The sequence below is a fragment of the Xenopus tropicalis genome, chromosome 2 (assembly GCF_000004195.4).
Source record: "Xenopus tropicalis strain Nigerian chromosome 2, UCB_Xtro_10.0, whole genome shotgun sequence".
Lineage (NCBI taxonomy): Eukaryota > Metazoa > Chordata > Amphibia > Anura > Pipidae > Xenopus > Xenopus tropicalis.
Genome location: NC_030678.2, coordinates 52158317 through 52178197, shown reverse-complemented (window position 1 = coordinate 52178197; position 19881 = coordinate 52158317). Strand labels below are relative to the sequence as shown.

Sequence of the window (19881 nt, the reverse complement as noted above, 5' to 3'; positions counted from 1 at the left end):
ACCACAGCTGCATTGTACATTCCAGTTGGCTGGGAAAGCAGTTTTTAGGAAACAAAGACAATTCCCTGGTGGCACAGCCGCTCTTTAGTGAGTAATGAACTTATATTAAAGTGTTGCTAATCTTGCTATGTTAGGGGAAGTAGGAAACATTGCAGGAAGGAATAAAACCAAGTGTTTATAGCGAATCATTTATCAGAATTTAGCTGTCAATAAATTACAGGTATGTGCAGAATGGTCAGGACCTGAGGTTTTCCGGAAAAAGGGATCTTTCCTTAATTTGGATCTCCATACCATAATTGTACTAAAAATCATTTAAAAATTAATTAAACCCAATTATGTCTTCAATAAGGATAAGTTGTATTTTAGCTGTTATCAAGTACAAAATGTGGATTTAATATTACAAAGAAAAAATATATATATTTTTTAACTTAGAATTATGATGGAGTCTATGGGAGATGGCTTTCGGCACTTTCTGGATAACGGATCCCATGCCTATATTTTCCTGTAAAATAACCAAAACTTCTTTTTTATCCAGTAAACTTTATTTATATATAACAATAGTACAAAGTGGGTCCTTGGCTTGCAAAATAGGAGTGTTTCATATTTACAATAGGTACACAATAATATATTAAAATAATAACAAAACTTTTTTGTCTCCGAACATTTTTAAATAATTAAAACTTTCAGTTTTTTTTGTTGTTTTTTTTTTCCTGTTTTAAATTTTCACAACATCTGTAAAAATGACAGAAAAAAAGCGAGGCAGACAAGGAAATAAAATAGAGAAAGCAAAAGACACACTATCGTTCACAAGTGCAGTAGAGCTGGGGAGAAGCAGGCCCACTCCCAGAGTTTGGACTCTGCAATATCATTGCTCAGTTTGGTTCATCATCTGACACACTTTTGCTATGAACTGTAGAAAAATAAAGACTGCTATGGAATTGTGGGATTTGGCACATTTACAATATGTGCTCTTGAGATTTGGCAAGTGGGTTTCTAAAGAGCCACTCGCTCAATGTCCAGCACACAAATCACATTAGACCACAATGTTCTTGACTCTCTACCGGGTATGTTCAACCCAACAATTCGGACAATGCTCAACAATGAGTCGTAAAAAAATATGGGAATGTCTATATTTTAAATTATTAGCTCCAGCCACAAAGCAGACGTGATGTTGGGGAGCTCGGTAGCAGCCAAGGTTACGATGAACAATTCAGACCAAAGGAGACAATGGGATGCCAGAGATATTGTTTGTCATTTTTTTGCACACTGATTTCACCTGGATCTTTTTGATATTTCAACAATTTCACCTGATTCAAAATATCTTAAATCAAATCACCCCAATGCATTTATCTCTAGCTGTAAATAAGGAATAGAGTGAGAAAGAAAGACTTGCACCAGGAAACGTTACATAAAAAGAGAATTAGGACTTATAGGCCAGCACTGTATTGCCCTGCAATGCACTGCATAGCCTCTAAGCGCCATAGCAAGAGAAGACTGGGGGCTTTGGTCTTCAGTGTTGAAACAGTAATGTTGCAATAAGCAATGGAAATCTCCTTGTAGCACATGAAACAGTGTCAAGTTGCCCTACAGGATCGCCTGGTTAGAGTGGCTCATAGGTAGGTCTACCATTGTTTCATATGCTCCCATGAGTTCTTAATTGGTTGTTACTGAGGGAGCAGACTTTTACATAAAGAGAAACCATAGCTGCTCTTACATAAGAGAGTACTCTTACTGATAGAATTTAAAGGGGATGTTATATTAACTTTTATAATTAGGCTCAAAATGTTATGTATGGCTTTTCTTGCTCAGTAAAACAATTCTGAGAGATTTGCATTCTAAAATTATTGCTCAGTATTTCCAATTAAGCATCCTCCCCTTTACTAAGGGGGCTGTAGTTTGCTAAAGATGTTATAGTTAACTTTAATAGTAGGCAGTATGGCTGCTCCACACATATTTCCCCTTTAGGCTCTGACGAGGCATGCTTCCATAGTTAATTTTGCTAAAAATGATACTTTCATGTAAGAGCAAAGTGCTTGTTTCCCTTAAACAGAAGGAGTGGCACTTCAACGACCATGAAAAAGTCAGTGACTAAATCATGCAGTGTTGCGACAGAACGTAGTAAACCAATCGAAACAAGAGTGCATCAAGAGGCTGATGTTCCGAGAATGTATATAACAAACAAACAGCAATAAAAAATAAATATCCAAAGCTAGTTCAAGTAATGGCTGTTGTAAACATATCATCGTTAAGAAATGAATTTGTGGGCAATGCTTCTGACTAAGCTGATCACGTAGAGCCGTAAATGAGAATAATGGAATTGATGGGCGGCAAATGACAAATGAAACTACCCAAGCATTAATTCCAGAGTGTTCATAAAATTTCCCTCCTATGCAGCAAATCGTGGCATATGATATGCCTTACAAAGTGTGGGCGAATCATCAAAACTTCAAATGGGAGATGTGAAATGTTTGTGGCAAAACGGATCTTCAGGAAAACCTTTCCACCATCTTGTTGCTTAATAGATATGACTTTGAATCCAAGTTTCATCACTTTCTAGAATACTTGTAGTGTCACACCAGAATAATGATTCCCAGGGGGAAGAGTATTGTTAATAAATAGGCAAAAGGGGCAATTGCCCAGGACTCAATAGTACTGGTGGGTCTGCCATCAGACCTGGTATAACGTTTGACTGAAGCATCCCTAGATATGGCATAACCCTTGTTTTAATCAGCTGAAAAAGCTAAACATAACCATTTATTTATATAAATACAAATGTTCCTAAGGGATTTTTTTTTTATATAAAAAGCTGGTATTTGTGATTTCTTTATTCCTACCTTATTGAATTCAAATTCACCTACTTGAGGGTGGTGCTACCACAATTCTTTTTGGGGCAGCTGTGGGGGCCAGCCCTTTGTCCTGGGTCCACTGGTACCTATACGCAGCCCATGCTAGGGAGTCCAACCAACAGCTAATTACAGTAACATTTGGAGAAGAGTGCCTACATATTTAAATCCAGAACCATTTTTTTGATTGGGCTACGCCCAGTGGGATACAAAATTATATAATAAAATTTATCATGCATTCTACAACTGGTGCAGAATTTTGAAAAGTGCATATTATGTATACAACATTAATTAATGTTACTGACCATTTAATGGTCATTCAGGTATAAGTAAATTTTTATTTGGTGGCCCTTTAATGGTCTAAATATTAGTGCTGTACAGGAATGTCAGTTCATGAATGGTGAAGATGGCACAAAGGTGGTAGGAATACATGGACATGCATGGCCTCATATGCTGGGCACTGCACTGATTTCTACAGGATAATATGCCACCTAGCAATTTCATTCTACTGAGTGATTGTGACTCAGTTGTCAGAAGCATGCCCATTGATTAACCCACTACTGACATGTCCCATTCACTGCTCTTGGCCATGGTGTAGGTAAACTTGCAAAAAGATGGTGACAATGGTCCGGCAAACAGTGATTTGAAAGGTTTATGGGAACACACCTCTTGCTTTGATGTGTCTGTTAATAGTTCAGCTGGTGAATCTGAAGTGACTGTCAGTGAAGTTCCACAGAAGTCAGCCTATGGAAAGTGTGTCTTTAAGCAGAGATTGGCACTCTGAAATGTTCCACAGTATGCCTTTGTTAAACACGGCTGTGTATCACGGACGTCTTGAAAGTCATCTGTTGAACCAGTGCAAAATATGCCAACATTGGCTAAATTAGAGGAACGATGCAGAGTTGAAATTCCCTTTTGTATCCCAAGACGGGCTAAAAATAATGGTCTCTTTCCCCAAAATAATAAATAACAGAAAAAAATAGTCTGTTGAAGAGAAGACAAGCTAAACAATCAACCAAACCAACAGAGCAGTTAAGTCTTTTGTCGTCTGTAGTCACATAATTTACATAGAACATGCAATAAGCAGCCTTTCGGACTCAACTTATCTCTGGAGTCTTCACATTCAGGTAAGGAATGACGTGTTTGGGACAGGTTCTGCTGCTTTCCTTGCTCTGTGATAGGTTCAAACTACTGTTAGACCTGTTGATACTTCATGTAGTTCTTCACAGTTGGACATAAAGTAAAGGGAATCCTGTCACTCTATTAGCAGAGTCTTTGCCAGGAGCCTTTCCCCCTTTGGAAAGTTAAGGGGAAGAAGTAAAGTTCAGCTGTCGAAGCTCATTGCTCCTATAAGTTGTTCCACTTTGTAAGCTAAGCGGTGCCGACGTCCTTGTTCATCTTGCTCCAAGGCTGTGATGAGCTGTTGCAGAAGAGAGATTTTCAGTGATTTCAAAAAGGAGTCAATTTCTAGTAACTACATAATCACAATTTAACATTTTCTAGAATAAATACAGAGGAAACACTGCATACAATCATGAGAACAGACTGCTAGACTTATGGGCAGAATGGATTCTGATTATATTCTTCCATATGAAGTCGGGTGTTTCAGTTGTATAAATGACAAAGTGAGCTTCTTTCAGTACCTTAATGGCTTAATGGATGTTTTATGTGATTTTATCTTAGCAGCTAACACTGAGAATTAACTCTGCTGAAAGTCATTGGCAACCTCTGCGGTTATGGTATCCTTAAATGGTAACTTCCCCAAAATACCAGGTGACATTTCCCAGGACAAAGTAACTAAAGCAAAACATCATGCAACCACTGTTGTAGTACGAGCCTACATAATAAACCAAAGAGTTTGGTGACCTCACCAAAAAAGTGGATCTTAATATGCATGACCAGCTGTACCATTGGTTCCCCAGATGTTGCTGGACTACATTTCTTAGCAGGCTTTGACATATACATAAAAAAGTGTGCTGAGAGTTGTATGACAACAACTTCTGGGGTGTCCAGCTATACAGTACCTAGACAACAGTTTAGCTTTACAAACCATTCAAGGACTTTTTAATATTTAAGAGCAAGTACACAGATACAGCTATATCAGAAAAGTTATCAACTTTATCAGCCTGGATTAAAAAACAGACTCTGAAATTAGGCACTGTTTCAAGATGACTATCTATACTCAGATTTGGCTAAATCTGAACCCTGGTGATAACTTGTTCTCATGGTAGCCTAAATATACAGATAAAACAGATATAAGCTCACTTTTTGCTAAACTTGTTATTATTTCCATTGACCTTAAGCTTAGCTTGTCATCTGGACAACTTTAAAGACATGGATCATAACTGTTATAGGGCTGCTGAATTTTTTGGCTGTTAAGTAAGTTCTTGGTTGTAAGTAAGTTCAGCAAATAAAATACAGCATATTCTTTTTTTTATTTGGCTTTACTTCCCTTTCAAAAGAGATTGCTGTAGGGCCCACCATGTCTGCAGTCAAGTCTTATGTCAAAGCATTAATGTGTTTTTGTGAATGCGCTACTAATATGTTTTGTTTTTTTATTTTTACTATCATTGGACTCAGACAATATCAGTCAGACAATATTTCCCATTCTGGCTACTCACCTCTACACTGTATTTACTAACATAGGAGTAAATCTCGTTTAGGGCGCTCATAATGTTGAATTCTGCAGCATGCATACGGGACTGCTCTGCGAGGTAGGCATTCATATCCTGGTCGCTGATGGCTGGGAGCTTGGCAATATCAGCATAATACCTGCAAAACCAAAAGAAGACAAGGGTCACACATTTGCCATAAAATACACTTTATCATATGTGGAGTAGTTCTAATCATCCACACTGATAATCAGATGTCATCTTTAAAACACAAGGCTATGAAATGCTAGGTATTGATTGTCTTCATTGGGTTATACCAACAAACAATCCCCCTCCTCCTTCAGAAAATGTGGAGATGATACAATTAAGAGTAGAAAACAGAACAGATAAACATTTGTCACAAAATGGCTAAAGCCAATTAGCACTAACCTTTCCACCCAATTCTTGTAGTTGGGGATATCCTTGGCATAGAGTAGCTTGTTGCTGGGGGAGTCCTTGCCCAGTCGATGCTCTGAGGTTGAGCAGGAGTCCATGAAAGTCTGAGCCACCACAGAGAGGCAAGCATCAGTTATACTTCCCTTGTGGATGTCAAATACAAACTGAGGGTTCTTGATGACATTTACCCAAAATCGGAGCGGCAGGCTGAATGGCACAATAGTGAGATAAAATGCAAACATTGTAATAAGACAATAGCAAAGTTTATTTACGTTGTACATTTTTTTAACTCTACTAAGATTGAACTTCTATTTCTTAGCATATCTCTCCTTACCAGTTGCTTTTCCATGTGTGCCTCACATCCGTATCGTAAATGCCATGTCTGTCGGCCTGCTCGTCCAGGAAGTCAAACATGTATTTGATAGCCAATGGGAGAGCGCTGCCTCGGTGCACTGTACTGAACAGTGTCTCAAAGAGGTCATCCACAAATTTCTGTAGTGTTCCCTGTGGTGAAAGAGAGACATAATCAGTCAGTGATTTCATTTATCCATACAGTCTACCCCCACTATTCTTTATTAGGTCTGTATTCTTTTTAAATTGGAAGCAAAAAGTATTACAATGTCTACGTTATTACCACCCAAACATAATGCTGTAAATAAATTAGAAATGGTATCCTATACAACCAGTACAAAACTAGCTATAGTTAAGGTAGCTATGATCAAGCAGCTTATCTGCCCTTGTATGGGGCTCTCCGGTGGGTCTACCTGACCAATATTTTTCCGAAAATCAACTATATAGCGATGGGCAGGTTTGAAAATTGTCAGGGTGAGGTTCGCATCAGCTCATTGATGTGGTCCTAGCCCCAAAGGCCTATATACCCATCACTGTGACCCACCTCAAGGTAAGGGCATATTGAGGAAAGATCTTGTTTGATGACCTCACTAAATGAGCAAATCTTTCAGTGTATGGCCAGCTTTACACCAGCAAGGCCTGTACCGAGCAGATAAATGTGACCTACCTTTGTAGCGAGCAGCCGAGTCAGGTAGATTTCAGACACCATCTTGCTTCCCCGATCACCCTCTTTCTGGTCTCCATGCTCATGGTTTTTCACCAGATGCCAAACTTTGACACCACTTTCCAGATCTGGGGTGATCATTGGGGCACGTGAACGCAGGCTGTCAGGGCTTCCTGTGTAGCGGAAAGTGGAATCTGTAGAATAAATTTTAGATTATGAAGTTCAAACTGTACAACAACAATAATAATACATGTCAAATTCACATAGATCTAACTAGGAACTCAGCCACCATAGCAAAGGAACAGAACTGCTTAGTGCCTGTTGTTAAAAACAATATGCTTCAAGAAGCAGCCCGACATTATTAAATTACACCAGCTCTGTTGTCAAGTTTAAACTTATATATTTATACTGTGAAAGTGGGGGCACGGGAAAGGGCCTGAAAGCCATGCCCTGGCTGTGGGATGGAGCAAGAGAGCAGACACTGGCGTTTGTGTCAGGGAGCGATCCTTCCGTTTCTCCCTGGCCATTATGTCGTTCTCTGTCGAGTGACACCATTCACACTGCTATTCATGTCAGGCCCGTTGGAGCCAAGAGGCAGCTTTTTCTTTTTAGCTCTATCTGGCAAATGCTCTGTCTGCCTCCGCTGATTACTGCTATCTTTCTATCAAGTGAAACATTTTCAAGCGTTTTTTTCTAGCACAATCATATTTGCTATCATTTTTGCTGATTTACATGCTAATGAAGGAAAGAGAATGTTTTCACTGCGGTCTCCCTCGCAGGCAGTTCTCAGCTGCAGATTTATGACGCTTTATATTGCGTGATCAGCATGAAAATGGCGCTTGTGAATCCTTGCTGGGAAGAGTAACCATAGCAATTGGTGCAGATGGGATTTATAGGCAGTCCCCGGTTAACTCCTTCCTTGCCACAACCACACAGACAGGTACAATTGTGTGGCACTATGTGTCTTAGTGCAGGAAAGCATGGTATGGAGGTACGATGCATGACCAAGTAAGGCTGCTGCCTGGCATGCTGTTTAGATAAAGATCTTTCAATGCAGGGACAGCATAAAAACATAAAAAAAATGAATTAAAAGTAAACGTATGAACCTTTAATGTCAATATTTGAACATTGAAAAGTGGCCATAAAAAAATGCAGTCCCTGTATATATTTTTTTTTATTTCATAAATCCTAACTGCTTTTAATATACCCCTAAATGTGTTTTCTATGGTTCAGCAAAAGAATGTGTTCTGGATGATAATTCTGCTTCCAGTTCCAAACTCAAATCAGTGGACCCACCCAGACATACATGTCCAGACTGTGATGTAAAAAAGGCCCTGACATTTCAATACACAGAGGCCCAAACAGCACCCCCACCAACAAACTAAATAGTGACTGTTTATGGCATCTTACAGCAGCCCCTTTGGCATTTGCCAGAATCCACAGACACAGCTATGACCACCAGTGTACACCACTTAGATAGGGCTTTTCAATTAAAATTGCTTAGTTATAAATCCCCAGAAATCTTAACTAATAGAAATTTACTAAAACTTTGCAACACATGCTCATGGCATACTGTATGCAGTGTATTTTGCAGGTGACAAGTGGTGTCCATGAAAGCAACTGACAGGCTGCACAGCCAGGTTCTGGCATTTCTTCACTGGTGGTGACTATGCTATGTGTTCCATGCAGGGTCAGACTGGGGGGTGCAGGGCCCACCAGGGCTGCCGCCCCATGGGCCCCCACACCGTGCTTGGCCCCTACCGCTTGTAAAACCCCCTGCCCCAAGTATGTGGAAATAATACTTATTTTAGGCATGCTCAGGGGAGGGAGCCCTGCCGGCCCAGTCTGACCCTGGTTCCATGAGCCTTTTCTGAATGTGTTACTATCTCTTATAATGACTGAGCAAATGACTCTAGCTGAGCAAAACCATGTCTAAGAAAGCATTATGACGCCTACAAAGCAAATACTGGGGATCCTAATTCCCCTTTCACTAAAGGCAGAACAATGCAGAAGAACCACAGAGGGCACAATGATGAGGCTCACAGCACTGATTATATGCAGCCTAGAGACACAGACTCTTTAACAATTGTAATGGGCTATTAGGGACCACAAAATAGTCTTTTTCTCCATCTTTCCAGTTACCAGTGGGGGGAAGGCAAAGATATAGTTTTAAATGCTGCTTTGGGTGCAAACCAAATACCTCAAGCACAAAAAAAGACCCAGCACATGAAATTAAATTAAATTAAAGCTCCCATTTTCAATTACAGTGCTGGGGTTCTAGGTTTGGTTTCAGCCAGGGCACTATCTGCAAGGCGTTTGTATGTTCTCCCCGCGTCTGCATAGGTGGTTTGCTCCCATACTCTAAAAACATACAGACAGCATAATTGTCTCCTGATAAACTTCACTATAAAGTGTGTGTAAGTGAATTTAACTGGAATCTTAGAATGTAGAATTTTACTGGGACAGGGATTTATGTGAATGGTGCTATAATAAATGAATAACAATACAATAACAATAACGTCAGATTATCTTCTCACCATATCTGCTGATGGATGTTCGGGAGATGCTAGCAGAAGCTGGAATATTGTAGGATGATGTTTGTTTGGGAACCAGGGCTACCACAGACCGGTCTGAGACCTGTGTGAATACAAGAAAATCAATACAAATTAGTATTTTGCTGACCTCTGGTGGACAGAACAGTAAACTGCACAAGAATATATTCTGGTAGACATCTGTTTTCCCCTTACTAAATCATTAACATCATACAAATACAGGTCTGGTTAGTACAGTTAAATGTAGATTATGCACACACCAGAGCAAACAATATTTGGAGAGGGTAATATAGCTTTGTCTTTATTCACAATGTTACCTAATACAGCTAGATCTGTTGGGCTCCCCATTGCTCAAGTAGTCATTTCAAAGCCAGATGTAGTTTGGAGGGGGCATATAGAGATGAGCACAGCAATGTACATATATATTCATTTTATCCCTGGCAACCTCCATATTACTTTCCAGCACTACACATAAATAAAACAGCAAAAGAACACTATGAAATCCAAGCTAATATAATTTCCAAGGTCAGCATTTGGTAAATGGAAGCTAAGGTAATATCTATGGTCAACCTTTGGTTCATCGAGCAAGACACATGGCTCTCACCCATGAAGACCTGTGTATCATTCGTGTGTCACCATCTTTAGTGGGACACTTAATCTCCCTGTGCCTTAGGCACCACAACTTACATTGTAAGGTCTAATGGGCAAGGAACTGCTGCTCCAGCAATTTTACGTGTATAGTACAGTGCAACATTACCAACACTAAATGGCAGGATGCTGCTCTTTTGTCTCAATGGAGTACTTTGAGATCCGGTTTCATTTTATCATTTATATGTTTTTATAGATATATTTTAACTCCTGAACTAGGGGCTCAAGCATGTAGGCAACCTGTGTATCTCAGAAGTGGCGAATAAATGTAGCTGTACTAGCTGTGTGTTTAATGAAGTTCTACTGCTTCTATAACATTTAAATGGGACTGTTAGAAAAGCTGCAGTTAGCTGTGTGCCATTTCTGTTCTTTTAGTGCTGTCCCATTACCATTAGCGGTTGGAAAGTTACTGCTTGTTACGACTACAGGAAAATTGCCACTGGCTGCAACTTTGTTCCTACCATTTCAAAACAGATCCATTGAGAATAAGGAATAGAAATTCAGACTGATTTTTAGCAGCAGTAACTTGAACATTCATTAATGCAGTGATGTATATCTCTCTCCAATTAGTTGGTATACTACATGTTTATGGGCTAAGTTATATCAAAATCTGAATGTCATATGCAGCCATCTATACAGGCCATATGCAGGTGAGGGTGTTTACAAATACCTTTAGGGGCTGAATTTAACCCATGGGCCTCCAGTTCAAGAGCCCCATGCTTATGTACTTACTTCATTGCAACAAAATGCCAGGAAATGCTGTTTTCTATCGTCAGTAGCAAACAACATTACAATGTTACACAACTGGAGTATTTAATATTATGCTGTGTACAGTGCATGGTAGTTAACCTAACAAGTGTTGATAACTGCCTAATCTTATGAGCTGTATATTAATGAGAGTCTTTTTTGATCTAAAGGGAAAACAATGGCTTTGCTGAGACCGATATTTGTGATTTGTCCATTTTCAGATAAACCAGTTCAGCATCCTGCCATGAAACCATCAGTTGCACCATAACATATAGGTAACGCAAATGGGAACAAACAAGCAGCTTTAGCTTAAAACACTATCTTCAGGATGAAGAGAAAGCCAGCTATTTAATTAAGGCGGAAGCACAAAGAGAATCTAGCGGCTATCATAATGTTATGCGCCATAAAGCACTCTTATTAAACCATTTTTTATTCTAACCGGTTTTATGAACTTTATAAAAATGTGATTTATGATTGGACAAGCAATAAAGTCATCTTTCAGAAGCCTGAATTGCCTGTCCCTCTATTACATCAGGGGGATTAATTAGGCAAAAGTCAAACCGTAAATGAATATTAGTGCTAACGAGGTTCTGTAATAGCTGCTTTAAGTAAAGCTCCATAGTTTTCCCCCTCCTTATAAATCGACCACAGGACAAAGGAACAAAAGCAAAATGAAAATAATTATTATTATTTCATTGCACAAGATTTGGGATTTGTAACGAACCAATCGGCAGTACTGTGCAGCATACATTTAGTTTACGTCGGTTTACAATTTAACATATTAAAAAGACCGATCATTCCTTCCAGACTTGGCACATCCTTGTTAAAGAGAGTCAATTACCCATAACCTCCCTGGGCACTGAGCTGCAGCCCACAAGACAGAGGTTCCATTTTTATATTCAGGAGGGGAGACGTAACTGCTATTGTTGCAGTGGAAAACAAGAGTAAGCCACTGACAATCTATTCCATTTAATTCTGGCAACCCGTATGTTACGAATAAATCATTTTAAGTTAAAGTACATAATGCTAGTAGAGCTGCATTAGTGTGTTAACCCCAAAGCATTAGGTCTGTGAGCATTAGACTGAGTGGAGTCAGCCTAATGTTCATGTCCTCTCAGCAGAAATTAATGCACTGCCCAGCTCTATTCATTATAGATTATGCCATAAAAGGCATAAATTAAAGACAAACAGGGAGGCAGGATTTCTTATTTAGAACTGGACCCCATACAGTGCATAGCATGGATCATGCTGTTTTCAACAATCAAGCTGAGGGCTGTAATATACAATCCCCTATTTAAAACTGGGAACCTCATAATACACAGAGGAAACAAATTAGTTGCCTTTCTCCTGCCAAGTAAAAGCAATGGAGGTAAGCAAAAGAGAGCTGCCAGATATAGAGTGCAGAGATGTAACAAACAGGCTCTACACCCTGACAATAGTATTCTTCTCTGACTGAACCTGATGTCACTGCCAGTTACACTAATGGGGTTGTGCAATAAAAGAATCAATACTTGCTCAGGTCTATTAAGTAACAGCAACCAATCAGATTACTAGGCTTACCAGTAAATGATCCTTGTGGATTGGTTACTATGGGTTACTATACATGTTTGCACCTTTTATTACATTTCTACCAAAATATGCATATATTGAGAAGGAGCTGTTTTGCTCTGCAATTTATTTAGTGAGAGCTTGGGCACTGCCTCAAACCATTGAGAGGGAACAAAATGGAATTGTAGGGCCAATCAAGTCACTAGATGTAGAGAAATGGCAAAAGGTTCAGCCCTTGTAGAGTTGCAGCTGAGTGCAGTTCAGGTCCTACAAACATGTCCTAATATGTTTTTTCCTTGGAACTGAAACTATATCACACTAGAGTATTACCAACTTTCAAGTTTTTGTTCATAGAATGCCCACCTGGTCTTGCCCTTCAGTTTTGGTTTAGCCAATTGCTGTTCTTATTTAAAATGTTGTTAACTGAGTCCACATAAAACAATAAGAAATGTTGCTCATAAAACATAGGCAGCTAGGCAGACATTGGGAAAATGTAATAAACTGAAAGGCCAGGCAAACAAAAATGGAGCAAATGGTTTGTGCCTATGTGCACATATCTTATACAATGGCACAGTAGCTGCTTAGATTGTATACCCATTGTATATTCATTACTCGTCTACTGCATTTTGTCACTACACCACTAAAAAATGCTTCCATATTTAAGACTTGAGGCTTTTCACTGGTACCTGATAGTGCATAAGTGTGTTAAGCCTCTTCCAGTCGCCTTCGATCTTGGTTGTGATATCTTCATCCTGTAAAACGACCCTTGCTATACGCCCCTGACGCCATTCTGCAAGAAGTTCATCCAATGGTTAAAGAAGAATTATAAAGCACCAATATTTGTGATTTGGCAGTAACTATAGCTAAACATTTTCGTGTCTTATAAATAATTTTAAACCAGAATAGGTTTAGATGATGCCTAAAAATATTCCAGACAATAGATGCCGAGGTGGGGTTTTTTTTGCATTTTTCTTTTGTATATTAACCCATATTAAAAAATGTAGATGACTCACCAAGATCCATGTCAACAGCTCTTGGCCTCTGAGAGTATGGCACATTTTTGTAAACTGCATCCAGGATCTTCTCCTTTACTTGAGTGATAGTGTCACAGTTTAAAACCTTCACTGGGATCTCTGGACTATTTTCATTATCTGGGTTCACGCAGTTCAGTATCTGCAGGAAGTAGAATGAGTAATAGAATCTGAGATAGGCGCAAAAAGGACGAGAAAGATATTCAGCTGGATTGACACAAGCAGCAGTGAATCAAGACGCAGAAAGAGATAGCAAGAGACAGTTTGAAGAAGCATGAGAAATAGTGGATGCAGAGATTAAGGAAGAGAGAAGTAAGATGGATAAAAACCAGTGACAGTAAACCATTACAGGAGAAAGAGAGAGAGATGCAAGACTGTGGAATAGGAGGAGGCTGAAAAGTAGGGAAGAAGAAAGAAATACATAGAAATGGAAAAAAGTAAAAGGGCAAAAAATTAGATTGAAACTGCAAGCTTTCATGGCATCATAATGTCATTTTAATCCACATATGGGACTGGCAGCCATTTTCCGCCTGTCTTTGATGTGAATGCTTTAAAACCTGAAGGACAAATATACACCACTAAAGGGAAAATGCCAACTTTACCACCAGCCAGACTTGAGGAATAAAGGGCTGTCTTAGGTGTACTTACCAGCGTTTTGTACTCAATCTGTTGCCGGATCAGCTTATCTTCGCTTAGTGAGTAGCGAGCCTCTCCTGTGATGGAATCAATGGGACCTTTCTCCATCTGTTGCTTGATGGCACAGTGCAACATGAACAGGGGCTCTCCAGCACACTCCTAAGAAAACATAGCCAAACACTGTCACTAGAAGAAACCTACAAAACGGCCTTATTACATTTTATATAATCTCCACGCTCCCAGATTCCCTAATTATGACTGTAATGTAACCTGTAAAAACTACCTGCCAATTCAGCTGACAACTTCCAAAATTCTACTATAATATAATAATCATAATACAATATAAAAATATATATGTATATATATATAGCTGTAGCAGTCACTGTTTGAAGTAAGTGACTAGTACATCCCTGGCTTTTCTGGTGCACAGGAAAAGATACTGTATATGTCTGGGTATAGTAAAGTAAACCTCCAGTTCAGCATTTTTCTATGTCTAGCCTGTTAAAACTGCCTGGCAATTCAACTGTGACCGACAGCTTACAAAATCCTAGTATAATATTAAAATCATGATACAATATAAAAATAATATATGCAAGTGTAGCAGTCAATGGTTTTAGTAATTGACTAGTGCAACACTGGAGTTTCTGGTGCACAGGAAAAGATACTGTATAAATCTGGGTATAGCAAAGTAAACCTCCAGCTCAGCATTTTTCTCTATGCAAGCTGGCATCATAATATGCAGTGCAACGAAATGGACATTGTATAATTCATAAATACACACGCAAAGGTTTAATTACATCTGGGTCTCATTTATCAGCAATGGGCAAATTTGCACCTTGGCAAGGGCCCATAGCAACCAGCCAGTGATTAGCTTTTTTTTTTCTGCCAGCTGCAGAAAAAACAAAGAAAGCAACAATGTTATTGGTTGCCATGGGTTACTGCCCAGGTGCAAATCTGCCCTGTGTGGCCACATTGACTCTGAATGTATTATCTTACCTTGAGGAACTTGTGCAGAAGGAAAGCAAACCAGTTGGTCAGCATCTTCTCTGCTACAGACTCTGTCCTGTAAATCAGTGATTAAAAATCAATGGTATTAAAATCAACGTGACAAACACAGCAATGTAACTGTTAAAAGAGTATATTTAGCTAGAAAACCTGTCTTGCTTTTTTCCTTTATTTTTCAGTGCCAGCCCATTCAGGCATAACACTGCTCTACTATATCCATGAAACGTGACAGAAAAAAGATCAGAATGGTGTTAGAATTAACCTAGGCCGCATGAGGAAATATAGATTTGTAGGAAGGGCAAACATGCAAGTGCTCATTTCATAGACAGCAGAATTGATTTGTTCACAGAACTAGAAAGCAGGATATTGTTAGGTGCAAACATATCAGGGTAGATAAGGTCACAGATCCATTTATTGGAATTAATAGTGCATACAACACATGAAGGCACAACAAAGATATCTATACTTTGATTGCACAGCCCTAGTCAATAAAGAAGGAGATGCCATCGTATATGAAACTGGGCCTAAGGCAAAGTGCGGATCTTCTTGTACAATTCAGCTCTTTTACAGCCACATTTTGTTTCAAGCAGGCTGTGCATGAGTGCTCCTAATGGGTGCACCAGAGTCAGACTGGCTCCATAAAAACCTGGGCACAGTTACGTCATCAAGTGAATTATTTGGGATATTGTCAAACTTTAAATGCATAGGCTAGATAACATGATCTGACACAACAGCATGGGTTGCACACTAGCTTTCACTATGTGGCACCAAACTGTACAATACCAAACCTATGGCCCTTTATATGAATCCAGATATCAGCAATAATACCCCATGGTTACTTGTCCAGTGGCAGAGAAATCTAATAGGGTGACCGTGGTAGACTACGAACAGTCTAAATATTTGTCACAATAAAATGGGCCAGGTATATAGGAACTAGGGTAATAGGGAGCTGCTTCTGATGTTCAGATTCTAAACAAAACATTAAATATATTAAAGGAAAATCATAGCCCCATAAGAAATACTTAACCAGCAGATTTTTTTTTTTTTTAGTTTATATTAAGTGGCCTATTAAAGAATCTATATAATTATATATTGCCCTTTTATATCTTTTTCCTTGAGCCACAATTTTGTGATGGGCTCTGTGCTCCCTCGCAGATCATGTTTTATGAAATATATTTGTATAGAGACTTACATTGTTCAAGGGTATAGTTTTCCTTTTATTGGGTCCTTCTTATTTGCCTTTACCAAAAAGGTTTAAGCCAAGTAGATTTTTTGTTTTACTCTTTTTCCAAATAAATTTTGGCCATGAATGATTTATAAGTCAATTAAGATAATGCTCCAGAGTGTACGTATTCTTTCTGCATTAGTGCATTAGATAATACACAACTTGAGAAAGCCAGCATCTTCCCCTTTCCCATCGAAAAAAGCCTAGTACAGCAGTTCCACAGATTGAAATAAAATATTTAAGAAGACACTAGCTATTATCTTAAGTTAATTAAACCCATGGTACAGTTTGGATAGACTATGACACTCTTAAAGGAAAGTTATAGCAAAATGAGAGAGTATACCCATGTCAATGAATGCTTTTCTGATAATAATTAAACAGGCAGGTTCCCAAAACTGAAAAGACATTAATGCAGAAGTTGACTTATTTTATGTTGTTACATTTCATGCAAAGTACTCTGTATTGATTGATTTGGGGTTTTCTGTGTTCAGACCTACAGAAGTCTTTGATGGTATTGACTCTTGAATGGCAGCAATCATATAGTTTTGACCCTATTTACTGCTTGGCAAATGATTCACACAGCTACAAGGTAGAAGTGCATACTCTTGAACATATCAGATATGCTGTAATGTTACAATGGAAGATGGGAGGAGATGATTCCACATTAAAAGTCATATATGGGCTGATAAAAGCTACCAATGCACTTAGTTGGTAGGTTCTTGGGCTATGTATGGGGCCTTCAGGTGGGCCTACCGAATGATATCTTTAAAATTAGGCAGATGTTGATCAGGCAGGTTTAAAAATCACATTGGGTTAGGAGCCCATCATTGATGCCGTCCTTTCCTGAATAGCCTTCATCCTATCGATGTGATCACATCAGTCCGATATTGCCCATCTCAAGGTGGGCATACTGGGGAATGATCCGCTTGTCTGGTAACCTCAGAGCAGACCATGAAATGTTGACAGTGTCATGGCAATTTCCTATAAAAATCTGTCATTATCAGCATCCAATTATAAAATCTTGTACAGTTATGGGATCCCTTATACAGAAACCCGTTATCCAGAAAGATCCAAATAACAGCAAGGCTATCTCCCATAGAGTCCATAATATGAATGTGACTTTTCCCTGTTACGCTATAATAATAATAATAATAATAATAATTAAAAAAAAAAAATACCTTGTATTTGATGGTAATTAAGCTACATGAATCTATACTGGTGGCAAAACAATTCTATTGGGTTTATTTAATATTTACTTTATATGATCTTTAAAAGACTAAAGGTAGGGTGATCCAAATTATGGAAAGATCCCTTATCTGGAAAACCCCAGGAGCCAAGCTTTCTGGATAAAGATTGTACACCTGTATATCTGTATGTCTTTTAACTATGCATATGTGGGTGGAAAGTAAAAATCTATTGTTGTCTATGAACAACAGTGTGAAAGGTGGTCTAAATTAACTCCTATGGCATTTTGGGCCAGATCTTTATGGCTTAAGGTCACACTCCAAGTTGTCAGCAAGTTGTTATTATAAAAGTTATGTATGAGATATGTGTTCCTCAGAGTGCCATGGGGTGCTTCCTCTGTAAATGCACAGGAGTACAAAAGGAGCTCCCAAGTTAATACACACAAACCCAATGAAAAGTGATGTTTGGCAGAGCAACAACATGCACTTATATTTTGCTACCAACCTGACAGCAGATATTCTTTTGTGCAAGTGGGTCATCTCTTCTGAGACCCATTTCTTTTGACAGGCAGACAAAATGACAGTCTCTATCAGATGAGAGGGACTGAAGTCTACATCAGCAGAAGAATCAAAGCTCCATAGTATTTACAATAAGGTTTGTTTGTAACGCTTCTCATGCTATTAATCCGGTGCAAGCTGGGCACACTTCATGTTAAACTTCACAAAAGAAAAGACAAATCTGGCTTTCAAAAGGCTCCTGTAATTTTTTTTTCAGAGCTGCGTGAATTTCAAAACCTCAAAGATTATTTCAGCAAATCTCCCCCCCCCTTTTTTTTTATTCCCAGCACAGCAGCCGTAATTATTACATTTCTTTTCTGGTCTTAATGAAAGGGAACACGCCCCACAGAGCATTCAGTCTCTGAAAAAAAAGGGATTGAATTTTATATTCCTGGTTTGGTGATTAACTATTTCATCTGTATGATCAGCCAAATCTCACCACAGCCACCTTAGAAAACCTGAATCATACCAAAGGTAATATTACTGTAGGTTTCCTGAAGTGCCTGGAAGCTGTAGAACAACAACAAAAGCTGCAGAAGACAACCCAGACATTAAAAAGGCAATAACATATATTGTCCATCAATCAGGGCTCCACTGTGCCCTCTACTACTCTGGTCCCCAGCTATTGCTACGCCCCTGACGACAGAAGAACAGTCCTTTAGACTCTATAGATCAGAATGGTGTTTTTCTCTATCAGTGACATTCACTACAGCATATTGATACCATTTCAGTAATAAAGTACCCAGACCACAGTATAGATTTAATAAAGTCATTCATCACATCAATGTATTGATTGTGCTTGAAGAACTCTAACCTGCAGTGCAGAAAGGTCTTTTTAAAGGGTACAATTAGACAAGAGTGAGTTAACACAAAATGAGCTGCAATTGAGCAGGAGTAGCTCTCTTTCAGGGAAGGCAATGCTATGTAACCAATGGCGTGAACAAAGCAGGGGCATAAATACAGGTGCCATTTTGCAGCTAGAAGAAAGCAAATGTGCAGCAATGCACAGTTCCACCTAATGGCTGGATAAACTGAATTACACCACTGACAATAAGTGTTTTTGGAAACAGACAAAATGCATAACTAGTGACTTTTGTGATGTCACTTTGTCACAGAAAACCAGACAGTGAATGTATCCTTTTAATCTAAAGGCTGTGTAAGAAGCTGGTGCTTCTGTGACCCAATGCTGCTTATATCCCCTGATCACGCACAGTGGCATCCCATATACCCCCTCTAGCTCTTTTCAGGCCCCAAAAGACCTCCCCCCACCTTGTGTAAGAAACCTGACTGCCTCTATATCCCGTCACCAAACAAATTTCATTTTGAAACAACCAAGCATGTAATTAAATTGCAGGAATACGGCTGGAGATTTTTATTCTATCTCACTCTCCTTCTCTGCACTGCGTATTCTCCCTCAGGCCATGGCTGATCTTTCTTGCTCCACATTAATATTTACCGTTCCCAAAAATAATGGATGTGTACTCGTAGTGAAGCCTCCAGGGAGTGGCAGTTTTTGAGCCTTGGCTGTTATGTGCTGTAACTCTGCTTCGTGCAGAAAGGGTTAAACTTCATTCCCACAATATATTGTGTCGCTGCTTTAATGTAGATACCTTTTATTAACAGTGCAGCAGATTTTGCTGAGGCCGGCAGTGGGAGCACATATACTCGTGATTTTGACAATACAATAGACTTGTATAAACCCAAAGGATAAATCAGCTGAGGGAACCAATCAACTGTGAGCCATTTTCAGAGAGTCCAGGTTAGACATTAGGGCAGGAAAGTATAACCTGTGGCCCTACAACTCCCAGCATTATCAGCTGCTACTTATTCATAAGGGAAGTA

General features: G+C 39.0%; 1 protein-coding gene across 2 annotated transcripts in view; it reads right to left on the bottom strand.

The window, feature by feature from the left end:
* Positions 1–523: 523 nt before the first annotated feature.
* plxna2 (plexin A2) overlaps positions 524–19881 on the bottom strand; it is a 185023-nt gene continuing 165665 nt past the window's right edge. For both annotated transcript variants that reach the window (NM_001123475.1, XM_018091073.2), the window contains 10 exon segments: positions 524–4263; positions 5465–5615; positions 5885–6097; positions 6225–6394; positions 6909–7099; positions 9443–9542; positions 13087–13190; positions 13414–13573; positions 14080–14226; positions 15064–15130. In NM_001123475.1, the coding sequence (NP_001116947.1) occupies positions 4168–4263; positions 5465–5615; positions 5885–6097; positions 6225–6394; positions 6909–7099; positions 9443–9542; positions 13087–13190; positions 13414–13573; positions 14080–14226; positions 15064–15130 (1399 nt within the window). In that variant the 3' untranslated portion in view covers positions 524–4167.